Source organism: Dermacentor albipictus, chromosome 6 (genome assembly GCF_038994185.2).
Source record: "Dermacentor albipictus isolate Rhodes 1998 colony chromosome 6, USDA_Dalb.pri_finalv2, whole genome shotgun sequence".
Taxonomy (NCBI): Eukaryota; Metazoa; Arthropoda; class Arachnida; order Ixodida; family Ixodidae; genus Dermacentor; species Dermacentor albipictus.
In genome coordinates, this window is record NC_091826.1 from 858,512 (window position 1) to 882,590 (window position 24,079).

At 49.0% G+C, this 24,079-nt stretch overlaps 1 protein-coding gene across 10 annotated transcripts in view; it reads right to left on the minus strand.

The window, feature by feature from the left end:
• Grip163 (gamma-tubulin complex component 6) overlaps positions 1–24,079 on the minus strand; it is a 521,720-nt gene that overhangs the window by 200,196 nt on the left and 297,445 nt on the right. For all 10 annotated transcript variants that reach the window (XR_011514995.1, XR_011514994.1, XM_070539799.1 and 7 more), the window contains one exon: positions 2,531–2,655. Coding sequence is in view for 8 of the 10 variants with exons in the window: in XM_070539799.1 (XP_070395900.1) it covers positions 2,531–2,655 (125 nt within the window). In the remaining 2 variants the exon portion in view is untranslated. The remainder of the gene's footprint in view (positions 1–2,530; positions 2,656–24,079) is intronic.

A 24,079-nucleotide genomic window follows, 5' to 3' on the forward strand; every position in this document is an offset into this window, starting at 1 on the left:
ATTGTGAAATTCTTGAGGAGACCACATTACAATTTTAAGGTACTAGACCAGTGATTTTCAAATGTGTGTCCGCAAAAGCCAAGCTTGCAACAAAAGAAATAAAAATTTAAAAAATATTTATAATTTATATTCAAACTAGACTCGAAAAGTAGATATTCAAAAGTGTTCGAATATTCTGTTGTATACGAATTCTGAGTGTATTGCTTGAAAGGAAGTGCGATAAGTGATGACTGGCACATGGTCCAATGCTTCCAAGTTTACAGGGATTCAATGCGGTATATTAAGGCACAGGTTGGCAAGGACAGCTAGTGGCAATTACTGAATTTTCCAAGCCAACATGAGCCAAATGCACAATGTCTTAGTATAATGGCTTACTAGTCTAATTCTGTAACAATGACATTGTAATTGCAATGTCACAGAATATAAAATTAACACAACTTGCAAACAAATGCATGTGCAGATCATTACTTGATATTCAATATTCAATATTTGAAGCTTAAGGGCACACGCTACTCGAAAAAAAAAAAAGAATATTATTAGTATTAGAGATTTGAAAATACTGCCATCCATAGAGCTTTTTATAAAGATTTCAAATTTGTCACGAATTTTTGTGTAATTACATGTTTTTAGTTATGTCCTATACAACAGTAAAATACAGTAATCTTTGGTGGCACTTTCTTGTGTATTAAATTTTCGTAAAAAGCATTATGCTATAGCTTATTTAGCTCTTTGTAGACAGCAGAGTGCTGATATCTATCCAAATGTATCATTAGTGGAACTAAAAGAAGTTAGTAAGCTTCAACTAATTTTTTTTCAATCCCATGAGAATAATGTTGGGCACTTATAGTTGTCATATACTAACCAAATCTGGCATACATACTCTTCAAGGTATGTAAAATGCTGATAGCTACTTGAAATTGCAATATCTCCCAGCAGTAGCTGCGAAAGTACAAAGTAGTGAAATGGGATAGTGAAAAAAATTAGTTGAAGTTTGCTTATCTTTCCTCGTATAGTTCCACTAATTATAATCAAAGCCATGGTGCGACAAATAATCGCTGCCCTGCAGCTGCTACTGTCCGGTTTAAGTACGCCAGTGGCGCTAACAGCAGCAAAAATTATGAATGCTATAGACAGTCTCTTCACTACGCTGCAGTAACTTATACCTCTGCCCGCGAAGATGACTGTGCTGTGCACGTACGCATTACACAGAAACATTGTGCTGTGCAGCCCTCATCATATCTACCATACCACCACCTTCTTTCCTCTTCACATCCTATCTCTGTCATTCCCCAAACCCCTTCCCCAGCGTGGAGTAGCGGGCTAGAGGAATTTCACTCAGGCCGACCTCTCCGTCTTTCTGCCATTAAATATTCTCTCTCTCTCTCTCTCCACTAATTATACATGCAGTTTGGATAGACATCGGCACTTTGCAGTCTAAAAAGAGCTAAAAAAGCTGCAGCATGATGCTTTTCATGAAATTTTAATACACAAGAAAGTGCTTCCAAAGATTACTATATTTGCAGCTGTGCAGGACATAATTAAAGAAATATAGCAGGTACACGTAAACTCATGACATATTTGCAATCTGCATAAAAAAAAGAACTCTACGAACGGCAACATTTTCAAATCTCCAGTACAAATAATAATATTTTTTTTTCTCGAGTAGCATCTTGCCCGAACTTTGATTTTCGCAAACCCTTAAATTTTTTTTTTAGTTGCTTGTTTTTTGGAACCCAGTTTATCCTTGACTCATTCCTAGTTCCGAGACTTGCTCCCAGAACTGTGACAGCAAGCTGCACAAAAATTTAAAAAAATAAAACACGTCATGATCGTCATTGCCAATTTTGTTCATCGAGCAGAAAATAAACCCTTGAACCCCTGCCCCGTCACTGCACTCGGTTTCCCATCACTTCCACTGGCTCACAAGGGATCTCCGACACATCCATGGCCGAGAACCACTGCTCTAGACAATAAAAGTGTGCTTAAATAAAGTACAGACTGAACACAATTGTCTGGAGAGGTTGATTAGCCGGGTATGCATTGTGCCAGCGACCGTAGTCGCTACCTCGTGGTAGCTGCTAGGTTCCACATGTTTCTCCTATAGCCCATGGAAATGGCAGGATCATCCATTGTCTAATTGCGGTGTGAACACGATCCCCCTCCCCCTTTTTTTGCGTGAGATGGTGGCCAGCCTGAGCAATCAGAGTAGCCAAATGATTGAGTTTTTAATGGATCACAGTTGCGATCACAGCTCAAAGGTAAGAGATGCTCCAAGCTGGACCATGGCACTCTAAATGAACTATACGATTGTAAAAGAGTACTCCCAGCGCTGTTGTCTGTGTCCCTTCGCTCGTCCCGTCGTTTAGCGCTGTTTTTATTGCTCGTGTACAATTGTGTTCAGAGTGCATGTTTTCGATGAGCTGAACCTGAACTGCACTACAAGACTGCTTGAAAGTCATAAGCCGAACGTACCATGAATAATGACTGCAATAGCATCCCACAATCAATTCAGATGGCATGCCACACACACCTCAGGCTTGCAGACTTTGAGCAGCATGGCACTCTTGGCGCTGGTGAAGACATTTGGCATGAAAGTGGCAAGGAATGGAGCCTCCGAGGCTGCATACTGGAATCCTTTCTCCCAGAAGCTTTCATCTGAAATAGGACCCAATTGCTGTTGCCTTATTTAAATCAAGAAACTAGGCCTATGTGAGCATGAATGAATGAATTCTGGGGTTTTACGTGCTAAAACCATGATTTTATTATGAGGCACGCAGTAGTGGGGCACTCTGGATTAATTATGACCACCTGGGAATCTTTAATGTGGCCCCAATGCAAGGGACACGGGCGCTTTTGCATTTCGCTCCCATCAAGGCTGGGATTCGATCCTGCAACTTCATGCTTAGCACTGCAACACCAAAGCAGCTAAGCCACCAGTGTGGGTCCTATGCAAGCATCTTGGAAGCAAGAGGTTACATCATGCACGAAGGAACACCACTCCTCAGCATTCTTGAATATTGCAAACCTTGCAAGGTGCAAGCTCCTATGTGCTTTGCAGTGGCCCACTTTCCCTCCAACTGACAGTCAACTCAAACGCTCTGAGGCTAATAGCTTTGTGGGCCCATAGGGGTGCCGCCATTCTCTAGCATTCTAGATGAAGAAAGACAATGTGACAGTCGATAAGGAGGAATTGGCCAAGGAGAAGTTAGCTCATTAGTCATTATGAGAAAGCAAGAACTGATTGACAGTGTGCAAATTTATTTGAGTTGCTGTGGCAAATGTGTAAAAAGTATTGCCATTCTAGTCTGTGCTTGTGTGTTGCATGAGTATCAATACTGTGTCATTCTCACATTCAGTGGGAATGACATTCTCCGTGGTGGTCCAGTCATTTTAGGGTTTTGAGCAATTTTGGGAGCAGAAAAAATGTTGTTCTGGAACAGTTTAGGGGCAGCCACACCTGCATTTCTGAGCAGTTTTGGAGCAGAAAAATTGGTCTTATTAGAAAACTTGGAGTAGTATAGCAGTAATCTGCAGCCATTTGGTGAAGCTTGTTATTACAGTGCAATCAGTGAGTGTTGCTCAAGAGTGAAGCAGGTCACAAAGCCAACAGCAACTAATTAAGCTTGCCTTCATTCCCACAGACAGTATACCATGCAGGGTATTCTCATACCGTCAAAAATGCAGGACGCAGGACCAGGATGCGACAAACAAAAAACCAGCTCTATATTCAGAGACCACAAGACCTAACGCGCCAACTTCGTCTTCTTTCCAAGAAGGAGCGTGGTCACTGCTCATGTCCCTGAATTCGTTTTCTTCTGTTCCTTTGCTATCCTTTAGTGGTGACATTAGCCTCTTTTCCTAGAAAGCAACATCCCAATGCTTTATTGTCACAGCAACAGGACCGGGACACGCTTTTGGTGCACTGAATTCACTAAGACAAATAAGGCTTCATCTGGACCACGTGCACAACCTCCGGTAGATGCCGTCGACGCCTTGAGCAATGCGGACTATCGAGAGCAATCTCATAGTTGACATCAGTGAGCCACTGAAAAACTTTATGCAGCCCGAAGTAGTGTCTTAACAGTTTCTCTGAAAGGCCGCGACGGCAAACGGGAGACCAAACCATAACTCTCTCTTGGGGCTCGCAGGAGACTGGTTGGTGACAAAGATTATAGTGTCTCGAGTCATCATCCTGCTGCCTATGAATACATATGCAAGCAAGTTGTCACGCTTCTTCAGCACGTCGAGTGAAGTCTTCAGCATCCATTTCAATGCCATCGCATTCATGTGGCAACATCGCATCTAAAATAATTGTGACTTCACGACCATGTAGGAGACGGAACAGTGTCATTCGTGTTGTCTCTTGTGTGGGGATGCGCGACCCTCGCGCCTCCCCTGATGTTTTTCCCGCAAAGCGCGTCTCCTGTAGTGCGGCTTCGCCGCGCACGTGGCGGTAGGAGTGGTACAGGCGCAGTGCGAGAGATGGCGCTAGTGTTGCGCTGCTGCGGGGTTACTTGGGTGCAAGAGAGACAAGACACTCTCTCTTGGGTTCGAGACAGCAAGCGGGACGGATGTGCCGTGCCGCACGTGCAGCGACCCTCTTTCCCAGCGGGTCGGCGCACGGCGGGGACGTCTCCCGCGTGCGCGCCGACCCATGCTTCTGCGAGACCGCCTCACGTGGCCGCCCTCGAACGCGCCGTGATTCGCGTGACCGTACACGCGAACAACCAGGCGTTGGGATCCAGCATGGGGCGAACATATTCGCTCGCTTCCGGCCACGGTGAGTCGGACTTCTAGATTTGTCGCGCGCCCATCGGCATGTTTTGTGGATAGCAACTAGGCTAGCAGGCATTGATGTATGAAAGGTGCAATAAATGCCCTTGTGATTGTTTGTACTACTGCGTTGTCGTTCCTTTGTCCCAAGAGTACGGTGTGAGAATCCGACATCAGACCCCACATCTGGCTGCCCAACGTGGGACTCTTGGGGCATCGGACGATAGTTTTAACAGTTTTGCTTCGTTCGAGACCTTTGTTTGAACCGAAGCGTAGGCCTAGCGTGAATTTTGATCGCTAGCGTCGGCGGCGTGCTTTCTTGAGTGATGTGACGGTGGCTGTAGTGTGTTTGAACATGTCAACATGCTAAGTCTTTTCGCAAGTGTTTTTTTTAATGACATTCGTCGGTACGAGAGCCACGTGGTCTGCATCCTGGGAGAGCGAGGCATAGCGCCCGCGGAGCATATTGTAACCAACAGTTACGATGGCCGTTTCTATAAAAACTAGTTTATTCTGGGCGAACCTGTGCCCGTCAACAAAAACGTCCCTTGAGCTTCGCTTCTTCTAACGTCGTTCTCTTCTTTTTCGCCTCCTGTCGCGTGCCAGTCCGATTCTCGCGCACGAGCCGCCGGTCTGTCAGCACCGGCCTAGCGTTGCCTTGCGGTGCTTTTCCTGACGCTTGCGGTGTGGCGGCTCTTTTAAACGCAGTTGGGATGTGGCGGTCGTTTTGTGTTCTCGCAATGCTGGCGGCATTAGCCCCCTCCGAAGAAGCATCGTCCCGATGCGTAGAAAACGCCTATAGAGAAGCCAACTGCTTTAAAAGGACAGTGGTCAGGGGATGGCTGGTGCTAGGCTTGATCGTACGTGCAAATTCCGGTTGTCAATGCCTTTCATGGTAAGGCTTCATTCGTACTACGTGTACGACCTCTGGGCGAGTCCTGCGTCGTGTGGAGCAGACTTGGCCTTCAGGAGTTACCTCGTAGTTTAAGGGACTGAGCCGGCGAAGTACTCTGTAGGGGCCAAAGTAACGGCGCAGTAGCTTCTCCGAAAGACCGGGCGTACGTATCGGCGTCCATACCCACACTTTGTCTCCGGGGTTGTACTGTACCTCTCTTCGCCCTAGGTTGTACCGGTTTGCGTCGACGTTTTGCTGTTGTATGATACGGTGCCTTGCCAACTGCCGTGCTTCTTCTGCCCTTTCTACGTACTCACTAGCGTTAGGGTCGTCTTCACTGCTGTTGTTTACAGGTAACATCGCGTCTAGTGTCGTTGTTACTGTCCGACCGTAAACAAGTTCAAATGGCGTGAAATGTGTCGTCTCTTGTACTGCAGTATTATACGCAAAGGTAGCATATGGTAGAATACTGTCCCATGTCCGATGCTCGATGTCCACGTACATTGAGATCATGTCAGCGAGTGTTCTATTGAGCCGTTCAGTCAGGCCGTTTGTTTGCGGATGGTACGCTGTGGTTTTTCTATGAGCAGTATGTGTTAGTTTCATAACAGACTGCATCAAACGGGCAACAAAAGCTGTTCCTTTGTCTGTTATGAGTACTTTAGGTGCGCCATGTCGTAACACTATGTGTGTGACAAAAAACTGAGCCACTTCAATGGCGGTTCCTTTTGTGAGAGAAGATGTCTCAGCCTACCGAGTCAGATAATCGGTTGCCACCACAATCCACCGCTTTCCTGACGTTGATACGGGAAATGGTCCAAGTAAATCCACTCCTATTTGTTCAAAGGGTGTTGCTGGCGGCTGTATCGGTTGCAGAAAACCTGCTGGTTTGAGTGGCGGTGTTTTTCGTCTTTGACAATCTCGGCATGATTTGACATAGTGCTGCACTGAATTCATCAACTTCGGCCAGTAATATTTCTGGCGGATTCTCGCCAGAGTCCTACTAACGCCCAAGTGGCCAGCTGCAGGATCATCATGGCAAGCTTCTAAGATCTCAGCTCGCAGCGATGATGGTACGAGTAGTAGAAACGTCTCACCAGTGTGCTCGAAGTTTCGTTTGTAGAGGACGTTGTTCCGGATGACATACGAACACAATCCGCGGACGAAAACTCGAGGCACTTTGACTTGTCGACCCTCCAGGTACTCGATGAGCAGGAGTAATTCCGGATCTGTACGCTGGTGATGAGCCATTTCCGTCATATTTACAGCCCCAAGAAATGGGAAATCTTGCTCGTATTCAGGTGACGTAGATTCGATTGGTGCACGTGATAAGCAATCAGCATCATTGTGTTTGAGACCGGACTTGTAAACGACCGTGATGTCATACTCCTGCAGACGCAAACTCCATCTAGCGAGTCTTCCAGAAGGGTCCTTGAGGTTCGCCAGCCAGCACAATGAATGATGATCGCTGATGGCTCGAAACGGTCTGCCATATAAGTATGGCCGGAACTTACTGATGGCCCATATAACCGCCAAGCATTCCTTTTCTGTAGCTGAGTAATTTGTCTCGGCTTTTGATAAGGTACGGCTCGCATAGGCAATAACTTTTTCATCTCCATTCTGCCACTGAATAAGTATGGCACCGAGACCAACGTTACTCGCGTCGGTGTGGATGTCCGTTTCGGCATTTTCATCAAAATGGGCAAGTATAGGAGGACTCTGCAAACGTCGTCGTAGCTCAGAGAAGGCGTCTTCTTGTTCTTTCTTCCACGAAAAAGGGACATCTTCTTTTGTCAGTCGCGTGAGGGGTTCGGCAATCTTAGAAAAATTTTCTACGAAACGCCTGTAGTAGGCACACAGTCCCAGGAAACGTCTAATAGCTTTTTTGTCTCTTGGCTTCGGAAACATTCCTACTGCAGTGATCTTCTCAGGATCGGGGCGGACGCCTTCAGCACTGACAATGTGTCCGAGAAAGCGGAGCTCGCGAAAGCCGAAGTGGCATTTTTCGGGTTTTATGGTCAATCCCGCCGTGCGAATAGCATCCAGAACTGCTCTCAGTCGCTGCATGTGCTGCTCGAATGTAGTGGAGAAGACCACCACATCATCCAGGTAGACGAGACACGACTGCCATTTCAGTCCGGAGAGAACAGTGTCCATCATCCGCTGGAAGGTGGCGGGCGCAGAACACAGACCAAATGGGAGCACCTTAAACTCGTATAGACCATCCGGTGTCACAAATGCTGTTTTTTCGCGATCTCGCTCGTCCACTTCTATCTGCCAGTATCCGCTTTTGAGATCCAGAGAAGAGAAGAAGTAAGCATTGCGTAGTTTGTCCAAGGTGTCGTCGATGCGTGGGAGTGGATAAACATCTCGCTTCGTGACGAGGTTGAGTTTCCTGTAATCAACACAAAATCGTAGGGTGTTATCCTTCTTTTTGACCAGGACTACCGGAGATGCCCACGGGCTATTGGATGGCTGTATCACATCGTCTTTGAGCATTTCCTGTACTTGACTTCTTATCGCTTCTCTTTCTTTTGGAGCCACTCGGTACGGGTGTTGGCGAACTGGTCTTGCAGGTTCTTCGACCACAATGCGGTGTTTTGCGACGGGAGTACGACGGACTTTCGATGAAGTCGAAAAGCATTCCGCAAACTCTGTGACCAAGCTCACAATCTTATCTCTTTGTGGTGATGACAGCTCTCGGTCAATGTCGATGGAGGTAAGGACACTGTCTAAAGTGACAGAAGCTGGTGATGTTGCATGGAGGGTTGACAAATGCGCGAGTTGTACATAGTCATGAAGAGACGCTATGACTGTTCCCTTCGCCACGTGTTGTGCCTCGTTGCCAAAGTTAGTCAAGAGGACGTCCGCGCATCCGTTACGCAGGTGCACTAGGCCTCTTGCCACGCATATTTGCTTCTCCAGTAGCAGCCCGATATTTCCGTCTGCAAGTCCCTCATAGTCACGGAATACGTCGCTCCTTACAACGACAGTCACACTGCACCGTGCCGGCACCGTCACGTGTTCATTCACAATACGGAGAGAGGAAATATGTGGCTGTTCTGTATCAGAAATGGTAACAGCATTTTCTGTGGAAAACAACACGCGTGATTCTTGTAAGTCGATAATTGCGCCATTCGTTTGCAAAAAGTCCATGCCCAGTATAAGCTCACGGGAACACTCAGGGAGAACAATAAAGCTGCTGACGTATGTAAAGCCTCTAATGCCGATTCTTGCTGTGCACATTCCAACGGGGTCGATTAAGTGTCCCCCCGCTGTACGTATTGGGGGTCCGGTCCAATGGGTCAATACCTTTTTCAATTTTCTGGCGAGTACACTGCTAATAACTGAATAGTCCGCACCAGTGTCTATCAACGCAGTCACTTCGAAGTCGTCGATGATGACGCGCAACTCAGAAGTAACGGCGTCATCACTGCACTGGTTCGTCGGTTCGTCACTGCCGTCGTCTTGTCGGATTGGCGATGGAGGGCATTCGGTGTTCCGGGCGTCAGCGGCCTTGCCTCCACAGGTCGCTGGCACTAGTTTTCCCGTCGCGGACTTTGGGAGCGTCGCCTCGGTGAAATTGAAGCGGGACGCGGACTGGGCGACCTATAACGCATAGGCGCTGTCGATCGAGGTTCATGTTGCGGGGGGTTTCGAATAGCTTGGCGCGTGGACAAAAATGCTTCGATTTCATCAGGGCGCTCACCGTTTCGGGGGCAAGGTGCATTCACAGAGAAACCACGCAGTCCCACTCGGCGATACTGGCATTCTCGGTATAGGTGACCAGCCTCTCCACAGTGGTAGCAAAGGGGACGCCGGTCTGCAGTGCGCCATACATCGCTTTTACGCGGCCTTCCTTCTGTCATGGGCGGCACATTGCGCGGAAGTACCTGGGGTATTGGGGCCGTTCGTCCACAGTCGGTGCGTCCTAAGTCCTGGCGTAAAGCTTGGGCGTACGATATCCGCGGCTGACGCTCTGGCTGTGCGCGGGGCCGTACCTGAGGCTCTGGCTCACAGATTACTTGCCGGACTTCTTCGCGGATGACATCGGCAAGTGAGGACAATGGAGGAGGGCTTTGAGCCAGCTGCAGTTTCTGCAGCTCTTCCCTTACGACGGACCTCACCATTTCGCGTAGGATGTCCATGTTGTTGGAGAGGGCTCCTGACCCAACGTCGAATGATGCGAGGCTTACATCTCTGTTGTACTGCCTCGCACGCTGCTGCAGCGTCTTCTCCATCGTCGTCGCCTCTGATCGAAATTCGGCTACAGTGCGGGGCGGATTACGAACCAGGCCGGCAAAAAGCTCCTGTTTCACACCGCGCATTAGGTGCCGCAATTTCTTGTCCTCAGCCATGTTGGGATCAGCTCGGCGGAAGAGGTGGTTCATATCCTCAATGTACATAGTCACACTTTCGTTGTTTCTCTGGTTCCTCGCCTGAAGAGCGGCTTCTGCCCTCTCTCTGCGGTCCGTGCTAGGGTACGTAGCAAGCAGCTCTCGCCGGAAGTCGTTCCACGATGATAACGACGCTTCATGGTTTTGAAACCACGTGCGCGCAGATTCCTCCAGGGCGAAGTACACATACCGGAGTTTCCTTGTTTCGTCCCAACCGTTACATCTGGCGACACGCTCGAAGTTTTCGAGCCAGTCCTCGGCATCCTCGAATGTGTCTCCGTGAAAGGATTCTGGCGTCCGGGGTGAATCAACGACGACGTGAGGAGGCATCACTTGAGTAGCCATTGCACTGGTACCTAGGCTGACTGCTGCCGCTGCCCTTGGTGAATCGGCGAGAGGACCAAACTCGGGGGCCTCACCTCGTATGCGGCGGCTCGTGCGTTGGTGGACCGGCGTTAATTCCGTTGGCTCCAAACTTCGGGGATCCGGGCTACCTTCCCTGGCGCGTGTGGGGCTTGAAGTCATACCCAGCACCTCCACCAGATATGTAACCAACAGTTACGATGGCCGTTTCTATAAAAACTAGTTTATTCTGGGCGAACCTGTGCCCGTCAACAAAAACGTCCCTTGAGCTTCGCTTCTTCTAACGTCGTTCTCTTCTTTTTCGCCTCCTGTCGCGTGCCAGTCCGATTCTCGCGCACGAGCCGCCGGTCTGTCAGCACCGGCCTAGCGTTGCCTTGCGGTGCTTTTCCTGACGCTTGCGGTGTGGCGGCTCTTTTAAACGCAGTTGGGATGTGGCGGTCGTCTTGTGTTCTCGCAATGCTGGCGGCAATATTGGCAGGCCTGAAGCAAGTGAGTACGGAAGCCTCGTGGGTGGTCCGAATTTCTTATGTAAATAGCTTCTTCTATCTCTTTGACTCGTATGAAGTCGCGGCTCTGGAAGCCGGGTGTCCGAGGGCCACAGGTGCCACATACACAATATATTTAAATATATACACATGACAAATTTCCTTATACTTTTGAAAGAGAAGGAGGTAGCCAATTAACAATTATTTCTAAAGGTATGTATAGCCTATACCTAGAGAATGAATATGTTGCTGTATGTTCACCTTGCTTCAGATTGCTTTGCATGCTTTTTTTGACCCTGAAAAAGACCTATAGACATCAGTGACTCCTTCGGCAGAATATTTTATCAATGGCATGTGAAATGTACGTGAATGATATGTGTCTCAGTATTGCTTCTTTTTCCTGTAAACAATGCTAACGACTCATGACAGAAGAACATTTATAATAATTTACATTATTTATTCTAATAACATACAATATTTATTAGGGATGGAAATATCGTCACTTGTATGCAGAGGTCATATATAGATATATATATATATATATATATATATATATATATATATAGGGTGTCCCAATGAACTATACTTCACGAAGATTTAAAAAGAGAGCAATGCATTACTCGAAAAAATCGAATGAATATTGTTTCCAGTACAGTGGAGTAGCTACAAGTAATTTTTTCGTTACTGAGATTTAATTAGGTCATTGTGATTAATTATCTAACTTGAGACATACTATCCTAATTATCAAAGCGTCAATGAGGTTTTGTAGGCGTAACTGTGTAGGCTAACTGTGGTAGTTTCAGCGGCGTACTAATTGCGTACAACTTTTATACGATTGATAAACAAACTCTGCAAAATATGGAGAATACCATGTGACTGCGCTACCACCCGCATCATAAAGCAGCGCCCTTGAACATGCTCCATCTGAGTTAGACAGGACGAAATAAAGAAAATAAAGAAAAACATTGTAATCGAGCTAGTGCCTTATCTGCCGCTCCCTGGCCGAATTAGCACATCGCATTTGGTGTTAGTTGGAAACAAGCTGTGATAGCCATAGTCTTAGCGTAGATAAAGTGCATGGATTTTTTGTTTTGTTTTTTTTTTTGCTGCAAAACCTGTCACCACAAAAGCAAATTGACAACATCACTGCAAGGGTTTAAAGGTGCATTTTCTTTCATCCCAGTCACCATGTCTTTCTCTAATGAGCAAAAGGAAAACAAGATCTTTGCCTTCGGAGCTGCAAATGACAACAATAGGAAGGCTGCAAATATATGGAAGTGTTGTGCTAGACTAAACACATTGACTATCATCAGAAATTATGAAAATGTGAGGCAAACCGGCAGCATCAAGAAACAACAGCGGAGGATTGCATCTTTTAGACCTAACCTAAGCACGGACGTTCTACCATTCATGGCCTCAAACCCTTATGCTAGTATGCAGGACGTGGCCACCCAGTGTTGCAGCTAGGGTGGCGTTCTGGGCACGAAATCCACCAAGCCCATCGACTACGACGTCAAGTTGTAGAAAATGAAGCAAAAAGGGTTTATTAAGCTTAGTTGCACGACTCCAGTATGGGAGCCCACTCCGTGCAGGAGCAAGTTAAATGTCTCAGTTCACATCAGGAGCCTCTGTCCTCACTCGTGAAAAGTATCTGCTTTTAATCCTGTCGTCTTTGCTAGGCGAGCCGACTAGGGCATCTGAAGACGGCCCAGCAGAGAGAGAGTGTGGTTGTGAAGAGGAAGAGGCACTATTTTCTGCAAACCTTTAGGGAGCATGACTCAGCACCTTGAGGAAGAGGAGGGGGACATAAAGATGAAAGAAAAAAAGAGAAGAGAGAGAGAAGTCAAGAGCCACAAGTACCAGTGGTCGTTCAATATGTAATGCAGAATTGACACCGGTTGCTATAATCAGTCCCATCTTCTTCGATCACACATTGACTGGACATCGTCACGTGGACTAAATCCTTGAAGGAGTGGTTGATGAGTTTATCAGTGAAGTGCCGCTGTCACGTCTTCCCCTTCTGTGCTATGGGCAAGATGGGGCACCAGCAAACAGCAGCAGGCGAGCATGAAACTGGCTGAATGCCACTTTTTATGTGTAATAGATCGGAAGGTACAGGCCTGTAAATAGGCCGGCGACTGGTTACCTGACCTCTCTACACTCAATGTCTTTCTTTAGGCTTTTGTGAAAGATCGTGCTTACGTGATCAAGACGGACGTCAGATTAGCTCAAGGCAAGGATAACGGATGCCTGCCGTAGGGTTCTAGCGTCGGTCATCAAGAAAGTAACTGAATATGTGATAAAGTGAACTCAGTGCTGCGTAGCTGCAGAAGGAGACCTATTCAAACACGTCCTCTAGACAGCAGCTGATGTTCAATGGGCATTAAGAATTCATAGCTAATAAGGGCAAACTGAAATCCGATGTTGTTTGTTATTTTTTGTGCAGCAATCCTAATTGCGAATTCGGCTCATTTAGAAGTGATATATTTTCTTTCTTGAACGCATCGGTTTTGCCTTTTCTCTGGATGTGCGTCGCTTCTCAGTCTATTTGTTTCGCTTTTATTTTTTGCCATGAACCTGTTTTTGTAGCACGCATATGCTTTCATGAAAAATAAAACCATCAATTTATTTTGCTTTTGGTCTGAAGCAAGTTTCTGGTGCGAAATATAGCTGCGCGCTCATTCTTTCGATGCGGTGCGAGCAGAGCACGAATACTGAAACATTCCACACCTATTTCATTGCTTGTCGAATTTCGTGCGTGGTAAGAGTGGCGTTTCGGCCACGCTATCAAGGCGCGTTTGTTATCAATGTGATCAGTTGCCCTTGAGGGATGGATAATAAGTGTGCCGTAGAAATTAGAGGAAGGAATAGCTGTGAAACGCGATACCTGCTGTTGGTGCGCCTTCTGTACCATTATCAAGGTGATGTTGTCTTTCCAGGTTTGCAAAAGGCATGCAGTTGCTTTCAACCAGCTTATTCGAGGGGGCTGCTTTATGATACAGGTGGGAGCGCAGTCACATGCTATTTTTCATATTTCGTGATGTTTCTTTGCCAGTCGGAAAAAATTGTATGCAATTAGTACTTCAGTGAAAACACTGCAATTACATGTCATTTGGGGGTGCCTATAAATGTCCCATTGACACTTTGATAATTAGGACACTACTTTTTGAGTTGGATAAATAATTGCGATTACCGAAATAAATCTCAGTAACAAAAAGTTACTGGGCGGCTGGAGTAACACTACTGCTGGTGCATAGTTGGAGCACCCTGTATAATTCACTCAGTTACCAAAATGAGGTGAAGCCGGATTCACTCGAAATTAGAATTAACAGCAGTCATGCACTCACTGAAAATGGAAAGAAAGAGAAAGAGAGGCTGTAGTTTTCCCAGAAAGGCGAAGCAATATTAGTGATAGCCAATTATAACAGAATTACACGAAGGAAGATTACACCAACAAGAGACACCACATTCTTGGTGGTGCTAGAGGACTCGGGCTGTGAAACTGAACTGTCTCCTAGCTACTATGAGGTCTTGTAAATTTCCATATTCTCCGCCAGGTGAGATATATATATATATATATTGGAACGGATACGAAAGGTGCGGACAAGAAGAGAGAAGAGAAGACGAAGAGAATGATGAGTTCGAGAGGCCGGGCTGCACTACGATTACGCTACGATCATCGTCCCTCGCCTGTAAATAAAACCATTTCTTCGCAACTCTTCGTAACAGTTGTGGTGGAAGGTGCGGGGTAGTCGACACCCGAAGACGGAGGCTGAAGCACAAGTTCTTCGACGGAGCCGTCGCTTTGCTGGACTCCCACTGAATCCACGGGAGCTGAATATGTCCCACGATGCAGACGAACAACGGCCCATTCCAACAGCTGCCCCGACAAGTTCTGTTCTGCAACTGAGAGATGCGCGTCCCTTCGCCGGAAGATCGGACGAAGACATAGAGGAATGGCTCATCCATTATCACCGGGTGAGTGCTGCCAACAAGTGGAACAGCGCTTCTCAGCTTTCAAACGTCGTGTTCTTTCTAATGGATACGGCGATGTTGTGGTTCGACAACCACGAGGAAACGTTCACAACATGGGGAAGATTTGTTTCAGAAATCAAAGAGCGATTCGGTGACTCTGCGACGAAAAAGAAAAGGGCAGAACAGACGCTACTGCAACATGCGCAAGTACCAGGCGAAACCTGCAGTACCTACATTGAGGCAGTAATAAAACTGTGTAGGATGGTGGACTCTGGAATGTCTGAGGAAGACAAAGTCGGGCACATCCTAAAAGGAATTGCCGAGGATGTTTACAATTTCCTCATCGCAAAAGACAACCTGGCTTCCGTCGCTGACATCATTCGGCACTGTCGCACCTTCGAGCAACTAAAGATGAGGCGCATAACGCCGAAGTTTGGCAGGCTAGCCAATGTGACGACAGTTGCAAGCATGAACAGCAACCAGCCCCTTAAAATCTTGCATCAACGATAGATAGTTCGATAGATAGTTGCATCAACGACAAATAGTTCGGAAAGAACTCACCCTGCATGCGCAAGAGACACATCCAGGCACTCATAGCTGCCGCCTACCACCAGATTTTGAGCCAAACGTGGCATCCTTCTCCTCGTACCCTGTGGCAAGGGGCACTGAGGATTATGAACTTGTGCCCCGACAGCAGCCACGTCCCTACGACAGAGGCCCTATTTATGACGCTCGGCCACAACGAGAGCAGCCGCGTTTTTACCCCCGAGGCCCTGTGACTTCTGTCAGGCTGCGATAAGAACAGCACCGACCCTACTACCACGACGCGACTTATGAAAGATATAACGGATTTCAGCAAGCAGCAGAGACAGGTTATCAACATGACCACAAACTTTCTCGCCACCTGCAGCCGTCTACCATTCGTTTCGAGGAAGACGCTGTGAACCGTGACTCTCCCGTGTGCTACAACTGTGGTTCCACAGGCCACATAGCTCGGTGTCGTCGCCAAGCCTGTCAATCACGTAGGACACCATCGATGTTCTCGCCACCCAGAACCCACACTTCATATGACTGGCAGACGACCGATTTGCTTCCAAGGGATCACTTCTCACACGAGACCAGCCGCAGCGATTCGCCAGCATCTGAGCGCCAAATAGCCGTCCCTGTCGCTCTCCGTCTCCTCGGCGCCGTTCTTTCTCACCGCCGCCGGGAAAGTAGCATCCGCGGCCAATGGAGGTGTGGTCGCCGGACGGTCTTTGCAAGAAATACCTCTGCCTGTTGTGATGTACAAAACAAAGTGAATGTCTCGACTGACGGAATACCGACCATGGCGTTAGTTGATACTGGGGCGACTGTGTCTGTGATGAGCCTCGCTTTCAAAAACCGTCTAGACGACAAAGTTATGTTTTCTTGGAACGACAGTATTATCTTTCGTGGAGCAGGCGGCGAGTGGCTTCATCCCCTTAGTGTTTGTGCTGCGAGTGTTTTGTTGGCTGGGAGAGTGTTTGTGTCGGAATTCCTTGACCTTTCTTGTTGTTTGCACGATGTTATTCTTGGTATCGATTTGCTTGAACAATGCGGCGCTTCCGTGGACTGTGGTTGTGGTGAAATATCATTGAACAAGTTATTTATATCAGCACATTCTGAACAAAGCTCCGCTGGTAAAGACAGGGACACAGACACACTCAGTGTTCTTGATGAAGTGATTGCACCATCGTGGTGCCTGACGCCCGTTCGTGTTTCGGCAACTACAGTTGATGCTGATTGTGTTGATGTTGTAGTTAGGCCTCTCAGCATAAACTGTGCTAAAAAAGACATACTTGTGCCCTGCTCTGTCGTGTGCATGACGAAAGGAGTCGCCACATTGTGGGCACTGAACTGTTCCGCCACACCAGTTGTCCTTCCTCGCAGTATGAAAATCGCTCTCTTGATAAAGCCGCATGTAGCTCAATAGCGGCACTAACTACGGACGTCTCTACAGCTTGCTCTCCTTGCGATAATCACCATTCTGAAGAGCTAATGCTTGGCATGATCAGCAAGGCTCTCGGTACATCAGAACAGCAAGCACTAGTACAGGTCCTTGCCAGACATGAGGTTGCATTCGACTTCACGCATGGAGATGCACCCCTTCATTTACCGTCGTCCCGCGCTCGTCACAGAATAGATACCGGCTCAGCACACCCCATCCGCCAGAAGCCCTACCGAGTGCCATCGTCCGAGCGCAAAGTTGTTGCAGAGCAAGTCAAGGAGGTGATGAACAAAGGCGTCGTTCAAGAGTCATCTAGTCCATGGGCAGCCTCAGTAATCCTGGTCTGAAAAAAAGATGGCTCCTGGAGATTCTGCGTGGATTACAGACATCTAAACGCAGTGATGAAGAAGGATGTCTGTCCACTACCGCGAATCGATGACGTCATTGATTGCTTACACGCTGCTTCTTACTTCTCAACACTTGATTTGCGATCGGGGTATTGGCAAATACCTATGGACCCTGCCGACAAGGAAAAGACTGCTTTCGTGACTCCAGATGGCCTATTCGAATTTAATGTTATGCCTTTTGGTCTTTGCAATGCTCCTGCCACCTTTTAAAGATTCATGGACACAGTATTATGTGGTCTAAAGTGGGAGATATGTATGTGTTACCTCGATGATGTTGTAATCTTTGGCCGCACGTTTGAAGAACATAACGAATGCCTCAGCCTCGTTCTCGACTGCACTGAGAAAGCTGGATTGGTTCTAAACTCAAAAAAGTGTCGTTTCGGCGAACGTCAAACACTGGTCCTGGGATACTCAGTCAACAAGGATGGCATCAGACCCGATCCTCGTAAAATTGAAGCGGTGAACTCCTTCAAACGACCGCAGTCAGCACGAGAACTCCGCTCATTCATTGGCCTATGTTCGTATTTTCGTCGTTTTGTTCCCCGGTTTGTCGACATCGTTTACCCATTGACAAGTATTTTGCGACAAAATGCATCCTTCAATTGGACACCAGAGTGTGACGCATCATTCTCTCAACTGAAGTTTATACTAACGTCAGCACCTCTCTTGCATCACTTCGATACATCTTGCCCGACTGTCAGGAGTGACAAGCGTAAGGAAAGAAAGAAGATGAGAAAGAAGGAGTGAAGCGAGCGCGTGGAGCCGCCATCTTGGAGAAGAGGCGCACGCAGGGAAGGACGTGGTGGCCGGGTGCAGCGTTCCAGGAGAAGACGGCCGGAGATCGCCTCTCTGGGTCCTGCCCCAGTTTGTAGGTGATACATCGACGTCCCGCCCGAGTACCAGGCTCGGCGAGCAGATGTCCGACGTCCTCGGAACTACCCCTGGCCCGGACCTACCTGCCAGGACACGTCAGCGTTTGTACCGCTGAACGTAGACACGCGGAGGCTGGCTACAGCCAGTCACCGTCCCGTCCAGAGAACTAAGCTGGGCCGGCGCGCACCGGGAGCGCCAGCCGGCACGAGCCCCGCTCTGCCGGAGCGCGACAGCTCCTCAGCGACGGTGCCTTCGTCACGTCGGCCGGGGCATCGGTGACGCCGGACGCCAGCAAAGACTGAAGACGACCATATTAAAACGACGGACCACAGACTGGGGGCCGCTGATACCCGCCTCGAAGAGTACCGGTACTGTAAGCGCTCCTACTACAGCAAATAGACAATTGCCGCAACCGTTTGCAAACGCGGTAGTGTGAGCGGAAAGCTTAGTAAGGGAGGACGCATGCCGTGTGCTATAAGTGAAATGTTACCGTGTTTTCCTGTTCCTAAAAGTCCATATTGAATGAATGTTGTGTGTGCTGCACCTTGCGTTCGTGTGTTCCTTGCGCTCGCTCAAGCAAGCGTACCAGGCGTTAACCTATGAGTGACACCAACTGAAGTTCACACTGATGCTAGTGGAATCGGGATAGGAGCGGTGCCTGTACAACATCACAGTGGCGCAGAACATGTTGTCGCATATGCCAGCCGTTGCCTGAGCAAACCTGAATGCAATTATACAGTTACGGAACAGGAATGCCTGGCAGCAGTTTTCGCCATACAAAAGTTTCGGTGTTATGTTTACGGTAGACTATTCAAGATTATCACCGACCATCATTCTTTATGCTGGCTCGTCGGTTTGCGTGATCCCTCTGGTCGCCTCGCACATTGGGCGCTGCGCCTCGAGAATACGACTTTGTGGTATCGTACAAGAGTGGCCGTCATTACGCTGAGGCAGACTGCCTCTCTCGGATTCCTCTTGCGACTACCGATTGCGATGCTGAGAATTTTGACGACTGTCTCGCTGCTGTTACTTCTACGTTCCCTGACGCGGCAGACTTTCAGCGAGAACAACAGAATGATGTTACCCTCGATCCGCTTTTTGTCGCCGACCATACATCTAAAGGCAGCGTTCGCTTTACTGTCCGTGATAAATTGCTCTACAAAACTAATTACTCCGGGCATGGAGCGCGTTTTCTGCTTGTTGTCCCCGACAGTCTCCGCTCCGACGTTCTACGCGCCATGAATGACGATGTGACATCCGGCCATTTCGGCTTCGTACGAATGCTGCATCGCATGCAGGAGCACTTTTACTAGCCCAAGATGTACGAAACAACCAAGCGCTATGTCGCTAGTTGTGAAACATGCCAACGTCACAAGCGACCGACCACCGCAGCGCCAGGTCCCCTTCGGCCATTGACACCGCCCAGTACACCGTTCGAGCAAGTAGGCATTGACCTTTTGGGTCCATTCCCGTTATCTAACAACAAGAACCGTTGGATAATTGTCTGTGTAGACCATCTTACACGGTATGCAGAAACTGCAGCCATACCGTCTTCCACCGCTGCTTGTGTGGCGATCTTCCTGCTGCGTTCCGTGGTCCTTCGTCATGGCCCACCACGTGTCATCATCAGCGACCGCAGTCGCCAGTTCACTGCTGATGCCATTGAAGAGTTACTTCGTTTGTGCACTTCACAGTTCCGTCATACCACACCGTATCATCCACAGACCAATGGCCTCATTGAAAGGACGAACAGAATGCTGACCAACATGCTTGCCATGTACGTCTCCTCCAATCATAAGAACTGGGATGACATGCTTCCGTTCATCACTTACGCATACAACACGGCGAAACACGAAACCATGAACTATAGCCCATTTCATATCCTGTATGCAAGGTTACCGCGAAGCCCTCTGGACACTTCCTTACCCTTCGTACTGCACAGTGACGATTGTGTATCGAAGACATTGTGTCTCGCCGAAGAAGCCAGTCGAATAGCTCGTCTTCGTACTCTGGCCTCGCTAAGTCTACGACCGTCATATACAAGTATCGTTGAAAAAAGGTGACTTGGTCCTTCTTTGGACACCGCAACGCAAGCATGGATTGTGCCAAAAGTTCTTGTCACAATATTCAGGCCCATTTGTAGTTGTGGACCGCCTGAGCGAACTCACTCACGTCACGAGCCTCCTGTGCAATGGTCGGCAATTAAGCAGAACTCAGCTGACTCATATTGCTCGCCTGAAGTTTTTCTACCCTGCTTGTCCATCCTGACTCACCCCACAGGCTTCGTCTGCTTGCGGGGAAATGTAACGGATACGAAAGGGGCGGACAAGAAGAGAGAAGAGAAGACGAAGAGAACGAGGAGTTTGAGAGGCCGGGCTGCGCTACGATCACGGTACGATCATCGTCTTTCACCTGTACATAAAATTATTTCTTCGCAACTCTTCGTAACAATATATATAAAGCTGGTCGGGCCCCAGCCCCACCTGGAAAAATGAAAACTTCCTGCCTATGCTGTTTTGGATACTAGAAGAGTTGGTTGTTGGGCTAGTCGGTCTTCCACAATTGAACTAGTAACTTAGCACAAGAAAAACCACAGACACAAGAAAGTTGGAGATAAACAAGCACTCAATCAGCCATCCAGGCGTACGTACCATGCAACACTTTATCACCGAATGTTACACCCAGCCACGCATATGCACTGATACACGCAAGTGGGTCTGCACTTGTACAACCTGTCAATGTATCAAAGTGCAACGGCACACCAAGACTCTACTGGGCAAATTTTCCTTTTCCGAATGCACGTTTTGACACCATTCATTTGGACTTCGCTAGACCTTTGCCACCATGCCGTGGTTATACTTATTTGCTTACGTGTAGTGATAAGTACACACGGTGGCCTGAAGCAGCTCAAATGCCTGACATAACGACGGAGACAGTTGCTCATGCTTTTTTGTCTACCTGGACTAGTCATTTTGGTGTGTCATCAAGAGTGACCAATGATCGGGGCTGACAGTTTGAGCTGGCACTTTTCACATCTGTAACATTCCTTCTGGGTTGTGCACGCATTGGCACAACTGCTTACCATCCCGCATTTAACGGCATCGTCAAGAGGCTACATTGTGGGGTTCCACTTTGCGTGCAGCTAGGGCTGAAGGCGAGCTCCGGATCTAGCCCCATGCAGTCGCTTTGTGTTACTCCCCAACCCATAGCATGGGAATCGCGGCTACGTCGGGTTCGAACAAATAAGGCAACCAGCGGCGTCAACTGTAAGAACGTTTATTGCTACCGGCAATAAAGAACACTGGCAGAGGGACGTCCTCTCTGTAATAGTGATAAATAGGCTGGCCTCGTTGCCCGGGATAGTCAGGAAACATGGTCACTCACGGGTTGCGGCAGGTACTCCAGTCCGGCAGTTTAGGGGTCCGGCCTCAGAGAGAGCGGGTCTCCCCCGGTCGCGCTGTTTTGTACCTTTTTACCTGGGCGAGAGGAATGTCCTCCTCGCACGTCAGCTATCTGCTCCCAAGTCGGGGAGGAAGGGCGCGCATGCGTCGCGAGAGCGAGGGAGAATCGGGAGAGGGCATAGTGCATCTCCCCTGTCTATGCCGGCTCTTGACGCGACGGCGCGGGGGAAGATGGGCGCGTGTGCTTCCCACAACATTGACACTTGAAAGTTGCACTGCCCACTCAGCCTCATGAGGAGGATTGGGTATCGCATTTTCCAATCGTGCTGCTTGGCCTTCGGTCAACACTCCTACCAGGACTTGCCTGATCTGTAGCCGAGATGGTTCACGGCTGCACCCTCCATTTGCCTGGTGACCTCGTCAACCCTGTATCTACGCAGTGTGAAGAAGAAGACGCACCTCGCGGCACAGCCACATCGCCAACGCGCGGCTCCGCTCGCACTGCTGATTACTGTCGCCTTTTTGGACAGTGCTTCGGGCTGTCTCGCCGTTCTTGGTCGCTGCACTTTTGCATTAGGAGCCGCCAATAAACCTCTTCTTAATTGGTGGAGGTGCTGGGACTCAAACCCCGTCACTTGAAACCCTGGAGCTGAGATCAAGAACGCTATCGCCCGCCATGACCGACAGCTCATCCCAAACGGGGCCGACGCCACAGTCCATCACTTGCACCGGCGTTCCACGACAACGGGACCCCAAGATCTTCAGCGGTGCAGACGACGAAGACGTAGAAGACTGGTTGGCGTCATATGAACGGGTGAGCGCGCACAAGTGGGATGATCCAGCGAAGTTAACCCACATCATCTTTTATCTGGCTGGTGTTGCCCAACTCTGGTTTCACAACCACGAAAGAGACCTACCCACATGGTCAATCTTCAAGACAACCTTTACGGAAGTGTTCGGCCGACCCGCTGTTCGCAAGCTGCGCGCTGAACAACGCTTTCGCGCCCAAGCACAGCAGACGGCAGAAACGTTCACGAGCTACATTGAAGACGTCATGGACCTGTGTAAACGAGTCAACGCCGCAATGCCCGAAGCTGAGCGAATTCACCATATACTGAAGGGCATCGATGACGGCGGTTCCCAGATGCTCCTTGCCAGGAATCCGCGCACTGTGTCCGAAGTCGTCAGCCTACGTCAAAGTTATGATGAGTTAAGGAAGCAATGCGCTTCGACTCGGCGTGCTCTGGGAAGAGACGACTTGGTGGCAAGCCTTGACAGCATGAACGACCCATGCTCATTATTTACAGGTCAAGGACTTCGTGCGTGAGGAAGTTGCCCACGAACTTTCTTTAGTGCCCTTCACTCAGGAGCCCACCTCCCGTCTTCCAAACACGCTCCGCACTCTCATTCCCGAAAAAGCCGCTCAAGTTGTCCCTTCCGCACACCATCAGCCGCCTGCAGCCGCGAATCGCAACTCTGCGCTGGCAGTGCAGCCTGTCACCACGCCTCTCACCTATGTGCAGCCAGTCCTGCCTGTGGCCGCGCCTCTTACGTACGTGCAGGCAGTATGCAGGCCTCCGCCTGCGGCTTTCACGACCCATTCCCAACCGGTGCCACCGGAAGCCCATGCTGCATCTTGGACCGCACCGAGAGCGAATCCTTGGAGGACGCCTGACAATCGTCCCATCTGTTATTCTTTCTGCACTCCTGGACACGTCACCCGATGTTGCCGCCGTCGGCCTCAAGCGTTCGGCGATGCCTCTCGGCCCTTCCAGTACGGCAGCCAGCCCTTTCGCCAATACACCACTCCTTCCCCCCAACCGTATGCTCGTGCTGACCTTCCAGAATTTCCATCGCGTCGCTCACCATCCCCTCGCCGACGCTCGCTCTCCCCAATGCGTCGGCGACCCGCACCACCTGACCAGGAAAACTGAACGTCGCAGTTCACGAGGCAAGAACTGCGCCCCATTCGTACTGTACAAGTCCTCGCGCCTGTTCTGCTAACGTGGTCGAAATTTGTGTAGAAGGTGTTCCGACATTCGCTCTTGTGGATACCGGCGCAGCCGTTTCTGTGATAGCCGCCATACTATGCCGTTCACTGCGCAAGATGACCACGCCGCTTTCTGGACTGTCGCTTCGTACGGCAAGCGCACAGCACGTCACTCCGCACGCAGCCTGTACTGTACGTGTGCTTATTCACGGCAGTGTTTACATAGTTGAGTGTATTGTTCTTCCCACCTGCTCGCATGACGTCATCCTCGGATAGGACTTCTTATCCCATCATAAAGCCGTGATTGACTGCGCACACGCCAAAGTTGAATTTTCCCCTTGTGACGCACCCTTGCACGAAGATTGTGAGCGCCCTTCTAAACTTACCGTGCGCGAGGACACAAATATTCCACCCGGCTCCTTCGCTCTTGTACCCTTCTCTTGCGATGCCATCACTGATGCAATGGTCCTCTGCACACCGTCCGACATCTTCATGAGCCGTAAATCTCTCCCACTACCCTTTGCAACACTTGACATGGCCGGCGGCTGCAG